The sequence below is a fragment of the Diplotaxodon limnothrissa genome, linkage group LG4 (genome assembly GCF_057381915.1).
Source record: "Diplotaxodon limnothrissa isolate DT_005_m linkage group LG4, D_limnothrissa_male_GT1.1, whole genome shotgun sequence".
In the NCBI taxonomy this organism is placed as follows: Eukaryota; Metazoa; Chordata; class Actinopteri; order Cichliformes; family Cichlidae; genus Diplotaxodon; species Diplotaxodon limnothrissa.
Genome location: NC_140599.1, coordinates 5694077 through 5716872, shown reverse-complemented (window position 1 = coordinate 5716872; position 22796 = coordinate 5694077). Strand labels below are relative to the sequence as shown.

Here is a 22796-nt window from a genome sequence, read left to right as displayed (position 1 = left end):
GTGTAAATGGTTTGGCCAAACCACTATAAAGGTTGTGCCTTTGTCTTTAGATCAGTTTGTGAGTTAAGTTGTGTCTGCTTTGTTTGGTTAAGTTTCTGTACTGTTTACATGTTGTCATGTAGATCTAATAAACAAGAATACCTTTATTATCGAAAAGTATAGGTTAATGTTATTGTAGTTACTATTCATTAGAAATATCAGTAGATATATGACTGTAAACTTTTTTAATTCAATTCACTTCACTTTTATTTATATAGTGCCAAATCACAACAGCGGTCAACTTAAAGTTCTTTATATTGTATTGTACTGAAACCCAACAATATTGCAAAGATAATTCGAACAGTCACACTTTATAACAATCAACAGTCTTAGAATGAACTGGCTTGAGATGACCAGCTCAGATTGAAGTCCTTTTTACTCACTGTGGTGGGGTTGAGCTGAGGTGGAGAAGGATGAGAGTCCTTGAACACATTTTTATTTTACTGATGAATTCATTGAAAGTCAGTGTCGGGTGTGTTATCAATACTGCCTGTCCCCACTTTAGTGCTCTCCCATGAAGCAAGGTCATCATGAAGCCAATCTTAGACCCTAGCTGAGACTCTGCTGAAGGAACACCAAAGAACATTGCATTAGGAAACCAACAGTTTTATTCAACTCATCTTAAAAAACTTCTGGTATAGGGAGTGACCTCTCCAGCGTCTTGGAAGGTTGTAACGAGTTGTCCAAGCCAAAAGTTTGTACCAGGTTCTGTGGAACAGGTGGGTTAAGCAGTGTGACTGGAGCTGGAGTGGGGACCGTATCTTTTATCTCAGCCGGGCATTAAAATACCAGCCCTAACTATATGCTTTAGCAAAAAGGAAAGTTTTCTTGAAAGTAGAGATAGTGTCTGTCTCCTGAATCCAAACTGGAAGCTGTTTCCACAGAAGAGGGGCCTGAAAACTGAAGGCTCTCCCTCCCATTCTACTTTTAAATACTCTAGGAACAACAAGTAGGCCTGCAGAGCGAGAGCGAAGTGCTCTAATAGGGTGATATGGTACTCTAAAAGTGCTCTAATAGACTTTAAGACCTTGTATGTGAGGAGCAGGATTTTGAATTCAATTCTGGATTTAACAGGAAGCCAATGAAGGGAACCCAAAACAGGAGAAATCTGCTCTCTCTTTCTAGTCCCTGTCAGGACTCTTGCTGCAGCATTTTGGATTAGCTGAAGGCTTTTCAGGGAGTTTTTAGGACATCCTGATAATAATGAATTACAGTCGTCCAGCCTGGAAGTAATAAATTCAAATTCAAATTTTATTTGTCACACACACACAACCATACACAGTATGACATGGGGGTGAAATGCTTGTAGCTGTACAATGCCCGACCATTAAATGACAGAAGAAAAGTTTTACAATATTTACAATTTACTACAAAAATTTACAAATTAACTTAAGAATTTACAGTAAAGAATGTGCAAATAGCAGAAGAGATTATAAAGATAAGGATTATAAATTATAGGAATTATAGGATTATAGGAAATGTGTGGTGGTGCGTGTGGTGACGTGTGTGAGAGTCCAGTCTTATAGTGACGTGTTTGGGAGAGTCCAGTCCTACACCTGGTTCAGGCCCCGAATAGCCTGGGGGAAGAAGCTCCTCTTCATTCTCTCTGTTTTGGCCTTAAGGGAGCGGAAGCGCTTCCCAGACCTCAACAGTGAGAAGAGTCCATTGTTGGGATGGGAGAGGTCCATCATAATCTTCCTAGCTTTGGACTTGCACCGCTTGGTGTAGATGGACAGCAGGTCAGGGAGCTCTGATTGAATGATGCGTTCTGCCGAGCGCACCACCCTTTGCAGATCTCGTCTGTCCTGCTTGGTGCTGTTCCCAAACCAGGTGCAGATGTTTGACGTCAGGACGCTCTCGATGGTGCAGGAGTAGAAGTTCTTGAGCACCTTCAGTGGCAGATGGAAGTCTCTAAGTCTTCTGAGGAAGAAGAGACGCTGACGGGCTTTCTTAACCAGGGTGTTGATGTGACAGGACCATGACAGGTCCTGAGTGATGTGGACACCCAGGTATCGGAAACTGTCCACTCTCTCCACTGGCGTGCCACTGATAATGAGGGGTTTGTAATTCCTCGCCTGCTTTGTAGTGAAGTCCACGATCAGCTCCTTAGTCTTGCTGATGTTTAGGAGGAGGTTATTCTCCTGGCACCAGGTCTCCAGGTTCCTAATCTCCTCCAGGTAGGCCGTCTCGATGTTGTCGGAGATCAGGCCCACAACAGCAGTGTCGTCAGCAAACTTGACAATGGAGGTGGTGTCGGATGTGGCTACACAGTCATAAGTGTACAGTGAGTACAGCAGGGGGCTTAAAACACAGCCCTGAGGCACTCCAGTGCTGAGTGAGATGGAGGGGGAGACTTGTTTTCCTACCCTCACTGATTGGGGTCTGTCTGTGAGGAAGTTGAGGATCCACTGACACAGTGATGAGGTGAGTCCTAGATCCGTCAACTTGGTGAAAAGCTTAGAGGGAATTATTGTGTTGAATGCTGAACTGTAGTCCACGAACAGCATCCTAACATAATTCCCTCTGCCAGTGTCCAGGTGACACTGCATGAACTAGTTTTTCAGCGTCACTCTGAGACAGGATATTTCTAACGTTAGAGATGTTGCGCAAATGGAAGAACGCAGTCTTACATATTTGTTTAATCTGTGCGTTGAAGGACATGTCCTGGTCAAAAAAGACTCCAAGGTTCCTCACAGTGTTACTGGAGGCCAAGGTAATGCCATCCAGAGTAAGAGTGGTACATAGCCGATTATTAGAGATAAGTTGATCACATTTAAGATTGAAGCATTAATTAATGGCAGGACTGAACATCAATGGTACTAAGAGTAGCTGTAGATAATATTACATCTGTGGGATGATTATTGGTAATTTTTTCTCTAATGATTAAAATTTTATTTGTGAAGAAGTTCATGAAGTCATAACTAGTTAACATTAAAGGGATGGTTGGCTCAAAAGAGCTCTGACTTTTTGTCAGCCTGGCTACAGTGCTGAAGAGAAACCTGGGGTTGTTCTTATTTTCTTCAATCAGTGATGAATAGTAAGATGTTCTGGCTTTGCGGAGGGCTTTCTTATAAAGCAGCAAACTATTTCTCCAGGCTAAATGATGATCCTTTAAATTTGTGACACGCCATTTCCTCTCCAGATTACGAGTCATCTGCTTTAGGCTACGTGTTTGAGAATTATACCACAGAGTCAGTGCTTCTGATTTGAGACCTTAGTTTTCACAGGAGCTACAGTATCCAGAGTCGTACGTAGTGAGGAGGTAAAATTATAAACAAGATAATCGACCTCTGATGGTGTAGTGTTCAGGTAGCTGCTCTGCTCTATGGTACAGGGCATTGAAGATGATAACAGTGGGTGGATTATATTCTTAAACTTAGTTACAGCGCTTTCAGAAAGACATCTACTGTGATAAAGTCTACTCCCCACTGCTGTGTAATAATGTCAATAAAAACAAGACAGTGCTTCAGGAGCACTGTGTCGAGGCTTGGTTCATCTGGTCAGAGTCACGTGATCAGGCACATCCGAGCTTCATTCAGTACATCATTGCTTCGGTACCTGTTCAGTGGTTCATACAGAAGTAAATCACTGCCAGGATTTGTGGCGTGATGCGCGAAAATAGTGAACCAGTGTGCAATATAATGAGTCATGGAGCCCGTGAGGAAGAGAGGATGCTCTGCCTATTCCTAAATAAAAAACAAATACAATAATTTATGTGTAATGTTTTTATTTTATCTGTTTATAAGCAATTCTACCCCAGGGTAAAATCATACCTATAAGCTATAATATATTATATATAAATGAACATGTCCACTGATCAGTTACACAGCATGTAAGCATAAGCATTACTCCCAGCCTTTTAAAACAGCGTCTTATATATTTTTATATATAATGTATTTTTATCTATGAAGTTTATAAATGTTCAGAAGTCACAAGCAAAGGGAGCACACACTATGGCACATGTGTAAACAAGGATGGTTTATTCATCAAAATTCCAATCACACAGACATAACATTGCTTTTCTTCACCCCTACAAATACACATTCAAAGAACCACAATTGTAGCCTAATTTCACACAAAATCGTCACATGACATTAATGATAATAAAGCCGTTCATTTTAATTTGTAGAATTTAGCTGCTTTTCAGTTTTTAGCCAACAAAAGAGGACTGCGTTTAAATGTAATGAATGACTAATGATCCCTTTTTTTGATACATGCTTCAGTGCTTCAGAAAGCTTCATTTGGCCTTTACTAGTGAAAACACAGTTGTTGTTTTTTTAGCTAAAACAAAAATGTCAAAGCAGCTGGAAGTTCAAGTCTCCGCAAAACTTCGCAATAAATGCAAACAATAAGAAAAGTAGGAGGAGCGCCTCTGCTTCCTTATGAAGCTGCCCAAATGAGATTATCCAGAACAGGCGTGTCATTCTCAGCACGTGTGTTAGCCTGAAGGTGGGAAACTCCACTGTTCCCGACAATGTGCATAGGCCAGCACATACACGTCCGCACACAAAGAGGGAAAATGGGAGAATGAAGACACAGACCAGTCCAGAACAACAGCTCAAAATCATCATCAATTTTAATTAGGTTACTGTGTCCATACTGTGTATAGTAAATAGCCTATATGACTATGGCTACTACTACTCCTACAACCGTCACCAAACAGTTATGTGTTATCTGAAAGTTGTGATATTTAAAAATTCTTATATTTTATACATAAAATAATAAAAAAGACTTTGAACATGCATACAGCTATTTATTAATCATTTTATACTGTTCAACTTTATCACCATTGTTTCTGTATTTTGCAAATATGTAAATCTCATATTTAACATGTTAGAAAAAAGATGGTTAAAAATATTTATATTTTAGGTATAGGCATAGATTAATATGTATTTTATATTTCTCACTAATTTTCTACTACCTCAGTTATTGTGCTGAAGTGTGGGAGAATACATATGCGAGTAATATAAAACCCCTATGCTTGCTACAGTAGAAAATGGTATGAATGGTTCATAATGTTAAATATAGAGAACATACAAATGATCTGTTTATAAAATTGAAATTGTTGAAATTAGAAGATTTAGTGACATTACAGACAATTACTCATGTTCAAGGCAAAAAAAAAAAAAATGCATTACCTCTTAAGTTATAAAGGTTATTTGTCATGTGTTTAGGATGTGGGCATTGTAAAAGGAAATTTTACTTGTACTTGTACAGTATTATGTACTGGAATTTAACAAACACATTTTTCTTGCAGGAAACAGAAAAACATTTACCTAAAAATAAAAATGATGTGCAAGATAGAAATTTTTCTGTATGAGTTCAAGTTCCTGCAGATTACATATTAAATCAATGAATAAGTTCTCAGTAAGCTTTGATTCATTTTGCAGACCTTCTATTGTTTATCCATATGTTGACAGTTGGCTTTGAATCATGTTACTGCTATAACTCGCCTTGCAGGCTTTTTCCGTGTCCTTATTTATTAGATGGTAGTCATTGTTTTGTCCTGTCAAATGGTATGCTACCAGGTAGCTCACATGCAAGCTAAACATCACTGCTTAAAGTATGTGCTAATAATAATGCAGTAATTATCTCTGATTATTGACAAACAATCGGAGATTATTACTGGAAGTGCCAAGGATATTATAAGCTTGCTGGATGCTCGCACTCTCTCGCAGTACAAAGTGTAAAATGACATAAATATATTCATTAACACTCATCTAAAGTCATCATCTGCTTAAAGTAGTGTATTAAAGGCAATGGACTATGAACTCAGTCTTACACTGTCAATTAGGAAGAAAATAATAAGTGAAGGATTTTTTTTTTTGACCAGGTAAACTGCAGAGATGGAAAATGTCGTAGATGCACCAGATATTATCGGGAATGTGTTTGGCATTGGTCAAGGTATTGCCGGGGCACTGCCAACAGATCGTGCATACACTGTACAGATAAAGAATGAGTGTTCCACTTATTCTCTTTGTAACCCCTGGTGAGTTGTTAAAAAGTGCTGGACTTCAAATATTGCCCTATTTTTAAAACATGTTCTCATGGAGATGTATTTTCCTGTGTAGTGTGCACACAAAGAGTGGATGCTACGCCATTCCCTTCCCACCTACCATTCAACTATCTGCTGAAGGGGAGGCTCAGTTTGTCAAGCGTCCATCCAGACTTAAAGGAGCAGTGAGCATCATCACTTATGATCTTTGCAATAGTTCTTCCAAAGAGGCAGCTGCAAAAATTGCCATCATGTCCAAGGTGCCATAAAAACAGAAGCCAAATCAATGTGGATTGGGAGTCTTTGATATTGGCACAGAGTGTAACCGAGATCTCTTTCATGAGATGTCCAAAAACTCAGGCACAACATTTGTCAGAGGCCCAGCCAAAGGCCCCAATCTCACATACAAAAGTGAAAGTGTTACCATCATGGCCACAATGTCAAAAGGCATCACAGCTTCAGTTAAGGTGCAAGTAAAGAAAAACTGCAAATAACTTTCCAGTGGTAAATCTACTTTTTCAGAGTGATTTTGTGCTAGTTGTCTAAGCTAGTTTGATTGTTCAGCTTCATGTGGTTAATCACTGATATTTGCTTTGAATGATGCTTCTCTGGCTTCTTGGAAAACCTGCACTGAACACAGATCTGTAAAATGTTAAATAAATTGGTAAAACCAGCAATTTATGCATCTCTCTGTGTGTTTGTTTGTACCCTTTACGCATTGTCATGTAGCTGTATTAACAGCTGTGCCCTTATTATAGAAAATCATCGGTTAATGTGCTTGTTGTATTTTACAAATATTAGTAGATATATGTAATATGACTGCAAGCTCTTTCAGTTTAAATCAATTCACTTTTATATAGCTCCAACAGCAATCCCCTCAAGATCCCAGGATGTTTTAGGGTTTTCTACACTCTGACATTGATAATTGAGGTACATTACAAACCTGAATTGCTAATAATTAATTCAATATCCTTTTAATGGTGCCACATGGGGGCATGTGGCACCATTAAAATGTGGTTCTAATAACATGTGGTGCTAATAACTTGATTAATGGCTCTGTGGCATTAATGTTCTTATTGCCATCAACCTTATTGTGTTTTTTACCCCTTCCAATTCAAGTACATAAACTTATAGTGCGGGCTGTAGATTTGATTTGTCCCACGAGGATAATATGATGAGTGACCAGGATGGATAAAAAATGAGTATTGAAGGAGCAGCTCTAGTTTTGTGGTTTGGAGATAAAGTTGGAGAGGAGAGGTTGCGATAGTCTGGACAACAGATTCTGAATGTGAAGTTTTCAGGTAAAGACCACAGAGAAGATTCATGGGTGTAGTAAAGGAGGACATGCAGAAGATTAATGTTTCAGAAGAGGATGTTAGAATAGATCAACTGTGGTGACCCCTAAAGGGAGCGGTCGGAAGAATCTGGTGATTCCTGGGAAGCTGCAGCATGTCAATAAAAAGACTTGTAAATGAATAGCTTAATTGTTTATTAAAGGTATCACTGTAATGGTTTATTGCAGGCATCTCACATGCAACTGGTGAGGTTTTCTTTAAATGAAAGCTCAATGAAAAGTGAATGAAGGTGACATTTGGCAGCAGGTTTAAAATGTCTTTATCACTTTTAAAGAATCCAAGAACAGCTACAGCAGAAGCAGTTATGGTGGTGGACGTGCAGATTTGTATTCATCACTCACACATTTGTTTACACATTTAATTCAGCTGACCTTACAGCATGACTGGAAACTATCCAAAGATATATATCATAAAAAGCATTAAATCTTATCTCGAGACGTGAAATTTTATGTACTCGAGAAGAACACAGACTCCACCACAGCTACCAGGTTAATTTGTGACTACTCTGATTGCGTTTGAGGCGGGTCTTCAGGGCTAGAAGGTCAATGTAGAGGATCTGATTGAGGACAGCTGACGCACAAAGCAGTCCACCGTGAAGAGCTCCAGCCATGCCATTGCAAAATACGTCCTGACCTGAACACACACAGAAACATCAGGAAATCATTGCACTCAGAGTTTGCATATACTCAAAGAACTAGTTTGTAGTTGCCCATATGGAAAAGATATATATAAATCTTATAAAGTTTGTATCTGTCTTGTGTGAAACTTGTATGAAAAGCATACAAGAGTGAAAACAGATATAAGATCCCTTGAAAAATTATATAATGAAACTTGTATGTTTTGGATACTTACTAAAACAATGTATGAAAGTAATGGGAAAGTGGCCACTTTCATGAGTAAATCATATAAGTTTTTACTATTTCTTTTCCATATGGGTGAGTTTGTAGAGTAAGATTGTTGGGGCCATTTTTGTTAAATTCTTGGGAATCATACTTTTTTAGCCATTATTGTTATAGTAAGAATATACTTAAGCTAGTTTGCTTTTTAAATCTGTAATTACATTTTTAATTTTGGAAAAATTTTCATTACTGTGGTAACTTTTGGAACCTCCCATTAATTAAGAGCTTAAGAGAACACTGTGGGGTGCGGTGGAAATCTATTTTGTTTATCAAAGGTCCAGTAAGACGACAGGAGGGTTTTAAACGGCCTTTTTTTAACCACTTTTTGAACTTGTGGAATTATATTAAATAATTATATATATTAAAAGTGTAATTATAATAAACTTTCATTTACATCTAAGTTGTAAGAAATTATTTGGTTGATTTTTGGTTCATATTTATATAAGAAATAAACAACATATGTTTTTCAAAGAATCAAGGAAGTGCATTCAGAAACAAACTACCGGTTACCACCCATGGCCTTTTCTTGGAGTATTTTTCTTTTGTTTCTTAAAAGGCTGTGACAAAGATGAATTATTGTCACTGTGTGAGTGAGAATCTTAGTAAGTGTAGATATGGCTGGGGGAATGAGAATCACCTGTTAAATAGAGACCGCTGATGGGAGTCTGTGGTCGTGTCTTAGCAATCACTTCTGGCTTGAAGCGCTCCAGGTTGTGTTCAGCTCCATACATCTCACCTCTTGGAGCACCCAAATAGTGGACGTTTGTTAGAGGGGTTGCAGCATCTACCATTACTACCTGAAAAACATACACGTGTAAATTAATAGAGGATTTATCAATAGAGTTTGGGACTGTGAAATTTCAACTAGTTGTTGTACAAGTTGAGCGGATAATGAAATATACAGAGATGTTAGTGTTGCTTTTTGACAGTTAAATTGTGGACATTAAAAAAACTCAGAGCAGTTCTGTTGTAAAACGACAAAAGCATACATATGACAAGTGATGGAAGCCGGAACATTTTTGGACTTTCCAGCTTGAAAGGGATGACAATGAGCTGAGAACATGGAGCTAACAATGACAAAGTCTTTTTTTTTTCTTTAGATTTCTTCAAAGCATAGATGAGAATTCTCCCATGAGGGGTTAGATGTCACAGGGTTCAAATTCAAGCCTTTTCAGTGATTTTCAGCACCTCTACAAGTCCATTTTTAACCCTAAATAGTTAAAAAAAAAAAACAACTAACCCTGACTAAAAAGCAACTTTTGAACAGAAAACTGTTGAGTAATGCACGTTAGCTTAGTTTGCAAACAGATTAAGTTAATTGCATAATTTGACTAAATGTGATAAATCAAATTTAGATCATTAATGAATCAATCAGAATACATTGTCTGTGCAGACCATGAACACATTCACAAGTATCTACACACACCTTGTCTCGCAGATGAGGGAAGATGGTTAGTGCCCATTCCAGCAGCTCTTGGGCCATACTGTTCTTCAGATCCACGTAGTCCTGTCCCCGTTTCCCAAGCTTGGTCCCCTCCCATTCCTCAAACCATTCATAGCGTGCCATGGTTAACAAAGTCATACAGGACTTACCTGTGAAGAGATAGGAAGAAGAATAAAGGGTACTGTACTACTGTCAAACAGTCAGAGTGGTGCATCAAAGATGCACAGGTGAATTTTGTCCATGCAAATGTGCATTACCTGGATGTCTGATGCTGGCTGTTGGATCTTTAGCAGACGGAAAAGTGATAAACATCATGGGAATGTTTCCCAAAACCTGCTCTCTGCTTAGAGATGAATACTGCTCCATGCTTCTCACACAATGTTTTGTACAAAGACACAAAAGAAAATTTGTTAATTCAATCCATTAAATGTTAAATACACTGCAATGGTGATAAGATAGGGTTGAATTATTATTATTATTATTATTATTATTATTATAAAACACATAAACATGGAAATATTTAGATGGAACACTAGAATGACAAAAAAGTATAGACCCAGATACAATTTTTGACTAGATTTTAGAAGAAATCGGATATGTCTGTGAAGGTTCTCAGTCATCCAGGTCATCGTAGTCAAAGGAGCTTGCAAAGAAAAGCGTCTGGACTTACAGCATACACCACATTGTTAAGTTTGTGTTTTGGCGTTTTGTCTTTCGGGTGAACCAGTTTCTGTCTGAGCGTGTTGCTGGGTCTGAAACAATGTGGTGTATGCTGTATAGTGCAGCGAGGAATGCCCAGACCTCTACATTGGAGAGACCAAACAGCCACTTCACAAGCGCATGGCACAACACAGAAGAGCCACCTCCACAGGACAAGACTCAGCAGTCCATCTGCATCTTAAGGATAAAGGACACTCTTTCGAGGATGCCAATGTTCACATTTTGGACAGAGAGGACAGATGGTTTGAAAGAGGAGTGAAAGAAGCCATCTATGTCCACTGTGAGCGACAATCTTTGAACAGAGGCGGGGGTTTACGACACCAACTCTCTGCCATCTATAATCCAGTTTTGAGATCCCTTCCCAGACGCCTTAACGCCCACTCACATCCTGGGCCATCTGACCTCAGGAATTCGCATGATAAGGTGGGGCCAGGTTTCACAATGAACACACCCGAAACTCTGGCTGATTGGGACCCACACCCAGTTTCACACCTTGGCTCAGGCGATTAGAGGATCATCAGGGGGTCCTTTTGTCCCTCTGTGGGGGGAAACTCCCACTAGGTTTATATCTGGGACTCTCCACCATTTGACCTTAGAACTGAAGAAGCTTCTCGGATGAGAGGTGAAACGTCTTCAAGCAACTTAAAGAAGTCCAGACGCTTTTCTTTGCAAGCTCCTTTGACAAGAAATCAGATAGAAGTTACAAGTAGAAATAAAGATAAACTACAAAGAGATGAAGGAATGAAAGAAGAGAGGAAAACCTACAGTGAGTCCAAGTCATTGTCTTTATACATCCAGAAGTTATTGGAAACAATGCCTAGCTCCTCTTTGGTTCCATCCAGACCAACAAAGACCAAAAAGGAACCCATGCCATGATGTACCATACTCAACAATGACTGGATCTCTATACAACAGAAAACATATAGAATCTTTAGAGGGCAAAAGACACTTCAGGAAATGCATGACACTCATATCAAATTAAAATCAAAAACAAGTGCAACACATCGACTGTTACCTGGTTTTTCTTGTATATTGTGAGGTAGAAACTTCTGGAAGGTGTTGAAGATTCCAGCATTTGAAATTACAGCAGGGGCAAGAACCTCTATCTCTTCTTGTCCTTTAAGAACCACCACACCTGAAAGATACAAAGTGTTATCCTGATATTATTACTTGGTGGAGATATCGTTTTTGGACATTGGATCACACTTGCTCCTGTTTCTCAGATAATGTAGAGTTGCTTTGGAAAAACAGTAAATCCAAACTTCAGATAACCTGAGACATTAATTTCAAGACAAAGAAATTTCTCAATAAAGTTATCCAGTCTAAAACCATCATGACATTACAAATTTACTACCAATGACCTAATATCTAAGGTGACTAAAATTCTACCAGCAAAACATTTGCCACTAATTGCCACCTCATTTTACTATCTGTAACCACTAAGTAAACAGAGATAACTGCCTTACTTTTAATAATCTGGTCTGACAAATAAGTTTGTCTCACTGGTTGTTGCGGTTTTGTGCAGTAGGATTAAGAATGTGTTGTTCTGAAGAGCTCAGTGAATTAGAGCATGGTACTGTAATGGGATGCCAAGCCATTTCATGAAATTTCTTTCCTCCTAGATATTCCACAATCAACTGTACTTGGGATTTTTGCAAAGTGGAGGAGTTTTGGAACTACAGTAACTAAGCTATGAAGTGACCATATAAATTGCAGAGTATGGTCACTGAGATGTATAATAATGCATAAAACTCTGCTGAATTAGTCACTGCAAAGTTCTTCTGGCATTACAATCAACTCAGAAACTGTGCTTCAGGAGCTTCATGGCTTGAGTTTCCATAGGTGAGCTGCTGTGGGTTTAATGTGTAGATATCCCAGTACTTTTGCCCATATAGCATATACTGACAGGTTGACATTTAATATTGCAAAAGATCTGCTGTAGTTTGCAACAGAAAACATTCAGCAAACTTAGTATACTTTGAGTACATTGTGCAGTCATACAAGTTAGTAATTCAGGCTGTGTCCATTTGGACACTCGGCTAGACCCACAACAAGCCATCAGACTGTTCTCAAAGAATTTGTCAAGAAATTAAACATGAAATATGAAGTTATTTTCTCTCCCCCTGTCCCACTCACCATACGCCTTCCCCTGTTCGTTGACAAGGATGCGTTGCACTGGAGCCCTGACTAGGACTGCACCACCTGCTTGCTGAATGACTGGGATGATGTGAAAGGCAAATTCACTTGCGCCCCCGCGTGGATAGTATGCACCACGCTTGTAGTGGTGAAGGAGGAGGGCATTAATGAGAAAGCTGGAGTCTTTAGGAGGGACGCCTTCAAGAGAAGAAGATGAAACAGAACCATGAAGACAATGTACCGTCTGATCTGAGTGGCAATATGCCTTTGTGTGTGTCCAGCACCATAGAACAGGTATGCAGAAAGTGCCTGCAAGTCCTTGCTCTGTGTGAGGTGGGATATTAATTCTGAATGGCTGGTTGTTGCAAGACGAAACACTGAAGATATCCAATGTAATAGGCCAGTCCGGATGAGAAAGTTAACCAACCAGTACGGAACGATCTTCAACATGGCAATAAGTGGCGTCCTCTGTGAACCAAGCTGTAAGAGAGCACACAGTCATATTTATTAATGAGAGCCCTATCTACGCTTTACTTATCTGGCACCATTTATAATACAAGTGCAGTTCAACGGTTTTACTGTTAAGGTGCCAAAATCTATTGAGCAATTCTTCCAAGTTCATCTGGGAAGAGCAGAACTGGTCATCTGATAACAGATTGCTATACTGATTGTATTTCTGGAACTGGATCAGTTAATTGGTGATTTTTGGCTTCAAATAAGTATCCACTATTTTAAGCTACAACCCATTCTGTTTAGCTGATTCATCACATTGTTGGACATGTATACAGTTGCATGTGTGTAAACAAGTAAGTACTGCAAACAAAATAGAGCTCAATGGAAAAAACTCATGCTGGATTTTTGTATTGATATGGACAGGGTAAGTTGTTAGGAACTGAATGAAACAGATAAAACAGAAAAAATAGTAGTTTGAATTAGATTTCCTAGAGTCTCTTGTTCCTTTTTTGAGAAGTACATATCCAGTGGACAAGCAAGCATTTGATCCTCTTTGAAGCGGTGCCTGTAAAACAAGGTGATAGTCTTGATATCACAAGGAAAGCTAAAATTCCTGCTGCAAGATGTTTGAGGGTTTTTTTATTTTTTGCTTATGCCTTACATTTTAATATACTAGTCCATTGCATAATCCCTGCACCCTTCTTTTTGAGGCATCCACTTCCTTATGATTACCCTTGCTTCTGTCCCTTTTTACCTTCATCAGTCTCATTAATTCATCAATGGCTTCTTCTTCTCCTGGAAACTGATTCTTCAGGCTGACTGCCATTTCAGTCTTCCCTGCATGGACATGGTACTCCCTGAGAATGATGGGAGATTGGAAGATTTATGATGAAAGTGAGGAAAGATGTGGCACTAAAGGTGGGAAATCCAGTTTGTTTCATTTGCAATAGAAAGTTGGCAAAAAAGTTAACGAAAGTCAGGGATACTGAAACAAGTAACAAAATCTGATCTACCTGCGCTGGTCATGCTGACCTAGGATCACTGTATCAAAGTGCTGCTCCAGCCTTGCAAACTGCAGCTGTCCCTCTGTGATCTGATCCAAAGCAACCTTCAACAAGCTGTTCTCATGAAGCTGACCCAGGTAATGGATACCTGGTGGTAACATAATGGGTTTAAATTCACTTGTGCATTTTTTCAAAAATGTAAACAAACAAAAAAGAAAGAAAGCACAAGCAGTGAAACCAAATTAATCTCTCACATTTAGATGAACCAGTTTTTAAGGGTTTCTTAAGAATTTCACGATAAAGGAATCAAGTAACTGTGCAGTCATAAAATGGATAGTACTGCATAATGGGTTACATCACCCATACACAGTGTTGGGGAGTAACTTAATACATGTACCGCCGTTACGTATTTAAAATACAAAATATGAGTAACTGTATTCTGTTACAGTTAACGTTTAAAAAGGTGGTATTCAGAATACAGTTACTTTGTTGAAATAAATGGATTACACGGCGGTATTTTCCTGTTTCATATTGTCGCGGGTCAGGACTGTTTGGGTTTTGTTTGACAGCTATGTTCTGTTGTTCCAGGGGCAGTGTTACAGTTGCCATGGTTACAGGATGACACGCTCTCTCTGCAACTGTGTGTTTCCTGGGTGAGAGAGCGCCTTTTTGTTGTTGTTGTTGTTGTTGTTGTGCTAAGCCAGTGGTTCCCAAACTTTTTTTTGCTGGGCCCCCCTTGTTTTACAAGAAAAATGTTCGCGCCCCCCCCCCCTTCTCGCGCGCGCGCACGCACAAACACATCCTCCAACCACACACACCCATATTTAGCTCCATTTCGGTTTATTTCACACCTTTTCGTAACATTTCGTAAACAATTAAGCAAATACAAGTAATCTGCAAAAAATTACAGGTAGTAATAAAATAAACTACTAACTCTTTTACGCTACGTCCACACCTACATGGATATTTTTGAAAACGCAGCTGTTTCGTCCACACGTAAACGGCGTTTCGAATCACCGAAAACGGAGATTTTTTTAAACTAATTTTTTGCGTTTACGTGTGGACGAGGAATACAGAGTTGGTCACTTAATGTCAAAGGTATGTGCCTTTCTCACGTCACGCTGTATGCACGTTATTTTTTTTACATGAGATAAATTGCAGAATAACAGATAGAGACAAACGACTGTTAATCTGACTATCTGCAGGTTTTACACGCTTACATACAGACGGCATGTTACTGTCCCTTCATTTAGAAAGGCAGAGGCCTCACGTGTAATTATTTTACATGTAGTTTTTTTTTTCATGTGTAATAATATTCAACATTGCTATCAATACATTTTTCAAAAAATGCCTCTCTGTGCAAAATGGGTTTAAAAACATAAACAACTGTAGGATCCTGTTTGTCCGCGATTTGAACAGCCCAGCGCTGCTGACACAGGGAAAACCAATTCTGCAGGGGAGACCTACCTTGGCACTTGTGCAGGTGAAACCAAAGGGCAGATATGCTTCACCATATTTTCTAGTCTTTGGCTTAGAATGAAGTTGGTTTGGAAACATATTCAGCGATGCTTCATCTCCTGCTTTGTGTTTCTGTGGGCACCCTGTGCTAGCAGTGTCTAAGCGTTTTGTTTTTTTCTCCCCCCTTTTCATTCTGCGCCCCCCCTGCAATGGCTCTGCGCGCCCCCCCGGGGGCGGGCCCCACACTTTGGGAAGGTCTGTGCTAAGCCATGCCGAGCAGTTGGGTTATCGGCCGTGCGTTTCTGTTGGAAAATGAACGGCTGTGATCCCTGGCAACTCGGGGAAGCAAGACTAAATGACACCTCTGTCTCCTCCTTGTCTGAGCTAGCCACAACATGTATAATACACAGAGGTATTTTCCTGTTTCATATGTTGGGCTACACCCTCTCTATTTTTGGTAATTCCACGCCAGTGGAAACCCCCAAAAAACACGCATTAAGAGGCTCTAATGCCTTTGTCTCAATCTTGTGTCTCATAATGATGTGAAGAAATATTTTTTAAAATGATTTAATATGAAGGCAATAGGCAGAACGCTACCCTAAAGAATGTAGCCTCATGGGCAGTGTAGTCCGTGCTGCAGGGACTGCCATACCTGTTATTTGTCTGTGAGCCCGAGGAGGGAGAAAAATGAGAGTGGAAAAGTATGAGCTGTCACCGAGAAACAGGAGATGGAAGCATGTAAATATAATAATAACCACTGCAGCCAAGAAGAGTGCCTGACGAGCCTAGTTGTAAGTACGCTATTAAGACTCGACTGTACCCGTGTTCATGTTTTCTCCGAAACAATAAGTTCCGTTGGAGCAGTCTTTCAACGCCTCTCGCCGTCTCTCACCTCTCTCTGTCTCTCGCAAGCAAACTTGACCCAGACAACAAAGTAAAGCTATTTTTCGGCTACGAGCCCGACACGGAACCCGACGTATTAGCCAGAGGTCCCTTTACTACGGTTCGGAGCTGTGGACCTTAAGTAACAGTAATAAATCACATTCATGTAGTTGTAAAAAGCATGACAATATATTAAGTAATCCAAAGTATTCAGAATACGTTACTCTCATTGAGTAACGTAACGGAATACGTTACAAAATACATTTTGGGGCATGTATTCTGTAATCTGTAATGGAATACATTTTAAAAGTAACCTTTCCCAACACTGCCCATACATTAAATAAACATGTTTAATCTACTTGGACTGAATTATGTGTCATGAATGTTTAAAGCAATTAAATATATTTTGACTAGTGCTGTCAGCGTTAATCTCGTTAAAATGACGTTAACTCCATAACCATTAAAGCGGGGGCTGCACAGCGTTAACACGTGTAGAATGTTTAGCTTATTTTAGAGTTTAGAAATGTGTTAACCTAGAATGTAGAACTATTGTAGAGACACTGCCCTTAATATAATAAAGGCCTCACTGTGTCGTGAACTTAGGAGTAGATTGTAGGAGACCCCTCCCCCACTTGAACTGTGAAAGTAAAACAGAGAGGAGTTAATGCTGAGTGGAATTTCCCCAGAGGATGTTTGGGTGGGGGTCTCAACATTTGTAACTGGATAACTGTGGTCTGGAAGGGAGATGGGTTTTATGACCTCTAGGGAGTCACCTAAACCCACAGTGTTTTAACTGTCATGCACACACATCCACACGCACACTCACTCATGTGCACACACATACACACAGGTATGCGTACACAGTCACACACGAGCACTCACATAGACACGCGGGAACGTGCACATGTAGGCATTCATGTGCTCGTGCACATAGATACAGACACAGAGTTTGCAGCACACCGTGGGGGGTTTTATGATAGGGTCGCCCCTACAAAACTGTATTTCACAGACAAAGGAGTGTAGATTTTGCAGAGGGGCACTGGCCTGGCAAGTCTTCCCTTCTAGAAGATGCATGCTTAAATGAGGGTAAATGAAGATGAGTAAAGATGAGTAAAGATGAATAAAGATGAATAAAGGTTTTGTGAAAATGACTACTGAGTCCGGTGCCATCTCTGGATGCTCGAGGAATAAAAAGAACCGGGGTAAAACTGATTACGCAACACACGTTAACAAGCTAACTGTGCTAACGCGTTGACGCAGTGCAGCTCCATGCACGGGGCGATCCGCGTTAACTAGCTAACGGAGATTTGCAGCATTAATGCAGTTATGGCATTAATGTCATTTTAACCAGATTAACGCTGACAGCACTAGTTTTGACATTTTTGGTCTCTATAACAAGATGAATTCTCAAATTGGGATCTCTATTATTATTTATTTCCATTCATTCACAACATGTAACAAGTTTCAGATAAATAATATTAAATTATGTAAACATCCCTGTGTGCATAATATACTTGGAAATTGTCAGGGTCCTGGGTGTGACCCAGTGTTTTGTGTGTTTGTAATCTATCCCAGTATTTATTGTTGTCTGTGTGTAGAAAAGCCTGTGTTAGTGTGAACTACATTACCCAGCAGCCTCTGGGCAGTGATGGGATTCATGGGACTTCTGAGCTAGATGGTCTTCGTTTGTTCCTGGGCTAACGATTGAGGAGAGAGCTGCTTGGAAGGGAAGCAAATAGCCCATCCTGTATTTGTTGGGAATGGTGTGCGTCACATAAACGTGAGTTAATGTTCCATGCTTAAGATGGTTACACTGCTACTTGTGTGTATTGGTTTTAGTTACCTTTAGTATATGTGCTAGTTAGTGTTAGCTATGGCAGCCCAGTTATTTGATTGTTTTGGGCTTGTTACAGCTTTGTTTGTTCCCTCTGTCAATTTATGTGAATTTGTATACTGTAATATCACTGTATTATGTAGTGGCTAAGTAGGGGCTGTTTACTAAGTGCATCAGTGTAAATAGGTCATCTCTTGTGTTGGAGTGCCCTTTTGTGGCGCCTTTTGGGTAGTGCCTTAGTAAACCTGAACCCTGTAAGAAGTGGTTTCAGACTGATTTGTAGTGGAGGAATTTGTTGCCAGTTTTCTTAATCTTTAATCTGTATTCATGTTGTAATGCATACCCTGTTCTTAATCATAGAAACCACACCATATCACCTCTCCACATCCTCCTACTGTATGCCATACCTCCCTGTACCATCCATCTGACCGCCAATAAACTCCACCTGTGGTAATCTAATCCCTGGATGTCAGCCTCTCCTTCTGACCGAGGATAGTTACTATTGCAGCACCACCCAGCATTAAACTGACGTACACCATTCTGTACTAATCCCTGAACGATTACCGGCCAGTTGCACTGACCTCGGTAGTAATGAAGGTGTTTGAGAGGCTGCTGAAGAACATCATCTCCTCCTCCATCCCAGACACCACAGATCCGCTGCAGTTCGCCTACAGATCCAACAGATCCACAGAGGATGCCATCGCCCACGTCCTACACACCACTCTCAGCCACGTGGACAAGAAACAGGGTAACTATGTGCGAATGCTGTTTGTTGATTACAGTTCAGCGTTTAACACAATAGTGCCCTGCAGACTGTTCACAAAGCTGAGGGATCTGGGACTTAACAGCCGTCTGTGTGCATGGGTGTTGGACTTCCTCACTGGCAGAACTCAGGTGGTGAGGGTGGGCAGGTGCTTCTCCAACAGCATCACCATCAACACAGGAGCACCTCAGGGATGTGTCCTCTCGCCACTGCTCTACTCCCTCTACACTTCAGACTGTGTGGCCACCCATGGCTCCAACACCATTGTGAAGTTTGCTGACGACACAGTGGTGTTGGGTGCCATCTCCAACAACGATGAGGCGGCCTACATGGATGAAGTGAAGAATCTGGCATCGTGGTGCCAGGACAACCACCTCCAGCTGAACGTCTGCAAGACCAAGGAGCTGGTGGTGGACTTCAGAAGGGGTCAGCACAGAGACTACAAGCCCATCATCATCAATGGAGCTCCAGTGGAGAGGGTGCAGTCCTTCAAGTATCTTGGTGTCCACATCTCCTCAGACCTGACATGGGCTGCCCACATTCAGGTCCAGACCAAAAAGGCTAGGCAGCGCCTGTATCACCTACGACAACTGAGGAAGTTCAGGGTCTCTCCAAAGATCCTCAGGATTTTCTATACAGGCGCTGTGGAGAGCATCCTCACACAGAACATGACATCGTGGTTTGGGAACAGCTGTGTGAAGGACCAAAAAGCTCTCCAGAGAGTGATCCGTACAGCAGAACGCTGCTGCAGGATTGCTCTCCCCCCGCTTCAGGACACCTACACCAGGAGATACCGGACTAGAGCAGCGCAGATACTGAAGGACCCGTCCAATCCTGGCAACAAACTGTTCCAACTTCTGCAATCTGGTAGAAGGTTCTGCATCTTCCGGGCAAGGACAGAGAGACTCAAGAGGAGCTTCTATCCCCAAGCCATCCGTGCCCTAAACACACACACCCGCCCTCTCACATCATCTATAATTGACTGAGTCAGGACTCTTCCAGACACTCTAAACCAAGGCACAATGTACATTTCAATTCCTTTAATTTTAAATATGTTTATATTGTCTATCCTGTAAAATAGTCAGATGTCTATTCATATTAATGTACAGAATTCACCTGCTTGCTGCTACTACTGCACATTCACCCAGTGTATATACTATATATATATAATGTTCTTCCTCTACACCCCCACCCCCCCCCCCCCCCAATTTTTGCACATGTCGAGGAGCGTGTCAGGCTACATTTCACTGTGTGTTATACTTGTATAACTATGCATGTGACAAATAAAGAACCTTGAACCTTGAACCTTGTACGCTGTGCCTCCCTTATGTTTGGTCTCTGTGCTTCTCAGTTGCTCTGTCTCCCCTGTCAGTTGTATCCCCTAGTCAAGTCCGCATCTCATTGTTACATTTCCTCTTTTACTTTGAAGGTCTGTGTCCTACATGAATGTATTGAATTTCACTTCTTGTCATGTCTGATTTCTCAAAGCTGTGCTCTCCTCCTGTGTCTCATTCCCCTCATTATTCCCCAGTGTATTTAAGCCCTGTGTTTCGCTGTGTCAGTGTTGCTTTTTCCCCTCATGGCTGTGTTTCTCTGTGTGTTTCCCGGCGAGTTTAGTTTATTCTTTCTCAGTTTAGTTTAGTTTTGTGTTGTATGCCTTTTCGTTTGCCTGCAATAAAGCTGTGGTTTTTGAGTTCATCCTTCATATCTGAGATTGCATTTTGGGTCTAACTCCTGCCTGCACACAGCCGAATGTTGACAGAAATATTCACCACTGACAAGTTCATGCCATAAACCCTGTTCTTGAAAAACATCCTATTAATGGTAATGTACTTAACTGAATAACAATCCTCATGGTTCTGATAGTAAATAAAATTTAATTTTTATAATCATTTTAAATTTGGATTTAAAAAAAATATATAAATGAATGTGAAATTTGACCATAGCTAATTTTAAGATGTGTTGAACTCAACAAGAGAGCATATGAGATTAGGCTTAAAACTCCAGCTATAAATTTGAGCATTTTAGCAGTTTGTCTTGTTGGTTTTAAAGATATATTGTTGTGAGTTTTATTTTGTGGACTGGTGTGTGTTTCCTTCAGCAGCTTACCCACATCAAACTCAAATCCTTTATTTTGGAAGGTGTGTGTGCACCCTCCTGCTTGGTCATGCTGCTCCAGAACTACAACCTTCTTCCCAGCTTTGGACAAAAGTGCTGCTGCCGTCAAACCTCCTATGCCACTGCCAATCACCACTGCGTCCAGATCAGCAGGAACACGGTCCACACGAAATCCTGTGGGGGAAACATTTCAAATCAGCCTGATGGAGGATTGTGAGGGTTTCTAGACACACGAGACAGAAACAGAGGTTTCTGATGGCAATGCAACCTCCACAGAAAGATCCACTTCAGATGTTTGTATAGCTAGATCTAGAAAAACAAATAGGGGTTGACACAAAATTTCAATTTACATGTAAATATGAAATTCTTTATGAATAACAGCTATGAAGTTGTGTGTATTAAATTATTTATTTTCTATTCTAAAAATACATTTTCTTCAGAAGCTAAAAAATGACAAGAAAATGTAAGAAAACACTGGTGATTTGAGCTGTGGTAACTAAACGAAAAGCTTAATGTTTAGTGTAATTAACACTACAGCTGAGGTCAAAGGGAATGGCATTGTACTTGAGCTGTGGTAACGCACAAATTTCCTCGTCGTGGGAGCAACAAAGTCTTATCTTAAATTTGCAGGTGTTGCTCATAAACCAAAATACTGACAAACTGATCCATTGACTATCAACATTAATAGGAAAATTAGTACTTCTTCTCAGTTTTAAGGATTTATTATGACTAGCACAAGTAAGAAGTCTTGATTAGCAGAGTTTTACAAATTCCTCATTCCTTAAATAAAAACTGAGTAAAAACTAAGCATCAAGTAGTCACCAAATTGAGCACTGCTCCCATGCATACATTACCTCTCTTCAGCCTGGCATCCCTGAGTTTGCTGTCAGCGACAAGGGGTCCGGGTGGTCTCAGGCACGACTCACTAAATACCTTGTAGCGTTGCCCCACTATCAAAAAGAAAATGACAATAACCGCCAGCAGCACGCAGCTGAATAGACCAAGCAGCCACCACCACATACTAGCTGAAGGGAGCTTTGCACCTTCTACACTGACAACAGGAGAGAGATCAGAGGTAAGAACGAAGCAGTGAGGAGATCAAATGGGAAGCTTTCCAACCGGGCTGTAGAGGAGAAGACCCAATGAAAAATGAAAACTTTGTTGTTTCTTATAGTCATGAAGTAACAAGCACATAACATGTGACATTATGTGAAATCATACCACAGAATTACAGGAGTGGGAAATGAATTTTCCACAGTAGGCGAGCACTGGCACAGAATAGAGGGCTGGTTGTATGTGTGTGATATCCACATCCAAAAAAGGACTTTTATTTACAGCTATGTGACTGTTTAGCTTAGATCACTGCAGTTCTGCTTTATGATTGTGAACAAAAACGCTTTGAGAGATAAAATGCAGTGACTGAAGTTCTTAGTCCTCTGGGAAATATGTAAAGGTTACAAATTCAGAGGGCAATATTATACACTGTGAATAGACCGCTGAGCAGCAAAGTTGCTCATACAGCAAAGTATGATACATGTGATGAACAAAATTGGAATTAGAAAACCAGTTATAATGTAACCAGGCAGAAATATAATTCATATATTAGATTTGTGTGCAGACTTTATTCCAGGATATTTTATTATTTGGAAGATTTTTTTATTTTGAAGGCTCTGCCGAGAAGTCCTGTTCTGGTTTC

At 40.2% G+C, this 22796-nt stretch overlaps 1 protein-coding gene across 1 annotated transcript; it reads right to left on the bottom strand.

Moving 5' to 3' along the window:
* Window positions 1–7870: 7870 nt before the first annotated feature.
* Window positions 7871–22120, bottom strand: LOC146633111 (all-trans-retinol 13,14-reductase-like). Its single transcript, XM_085351318.1, has 12 exons — window positions 21955–22120; window positions 21092–21274; window positions 14055–14193; window positions 13796–13898; window positions 12873–13068; window positions 12589–12786; window positions 11468–11587; window positions 11218–11356; window positions 9990–10099; window positions 9715–9881; window positions 8926–9085; window positions 7871–8022 (listed from the first exon to the last, which is right to left on the bottom strand). Exons 1-12 carry the CDS (start codon window positions 22118–22120, stop codon window positions 7871–7873), a joined length of 1833 nt encoding a protein of 610 aa, XP_085207444.1.
* Window positions 22121–22796: the final 676 nt, after the last annotated feature.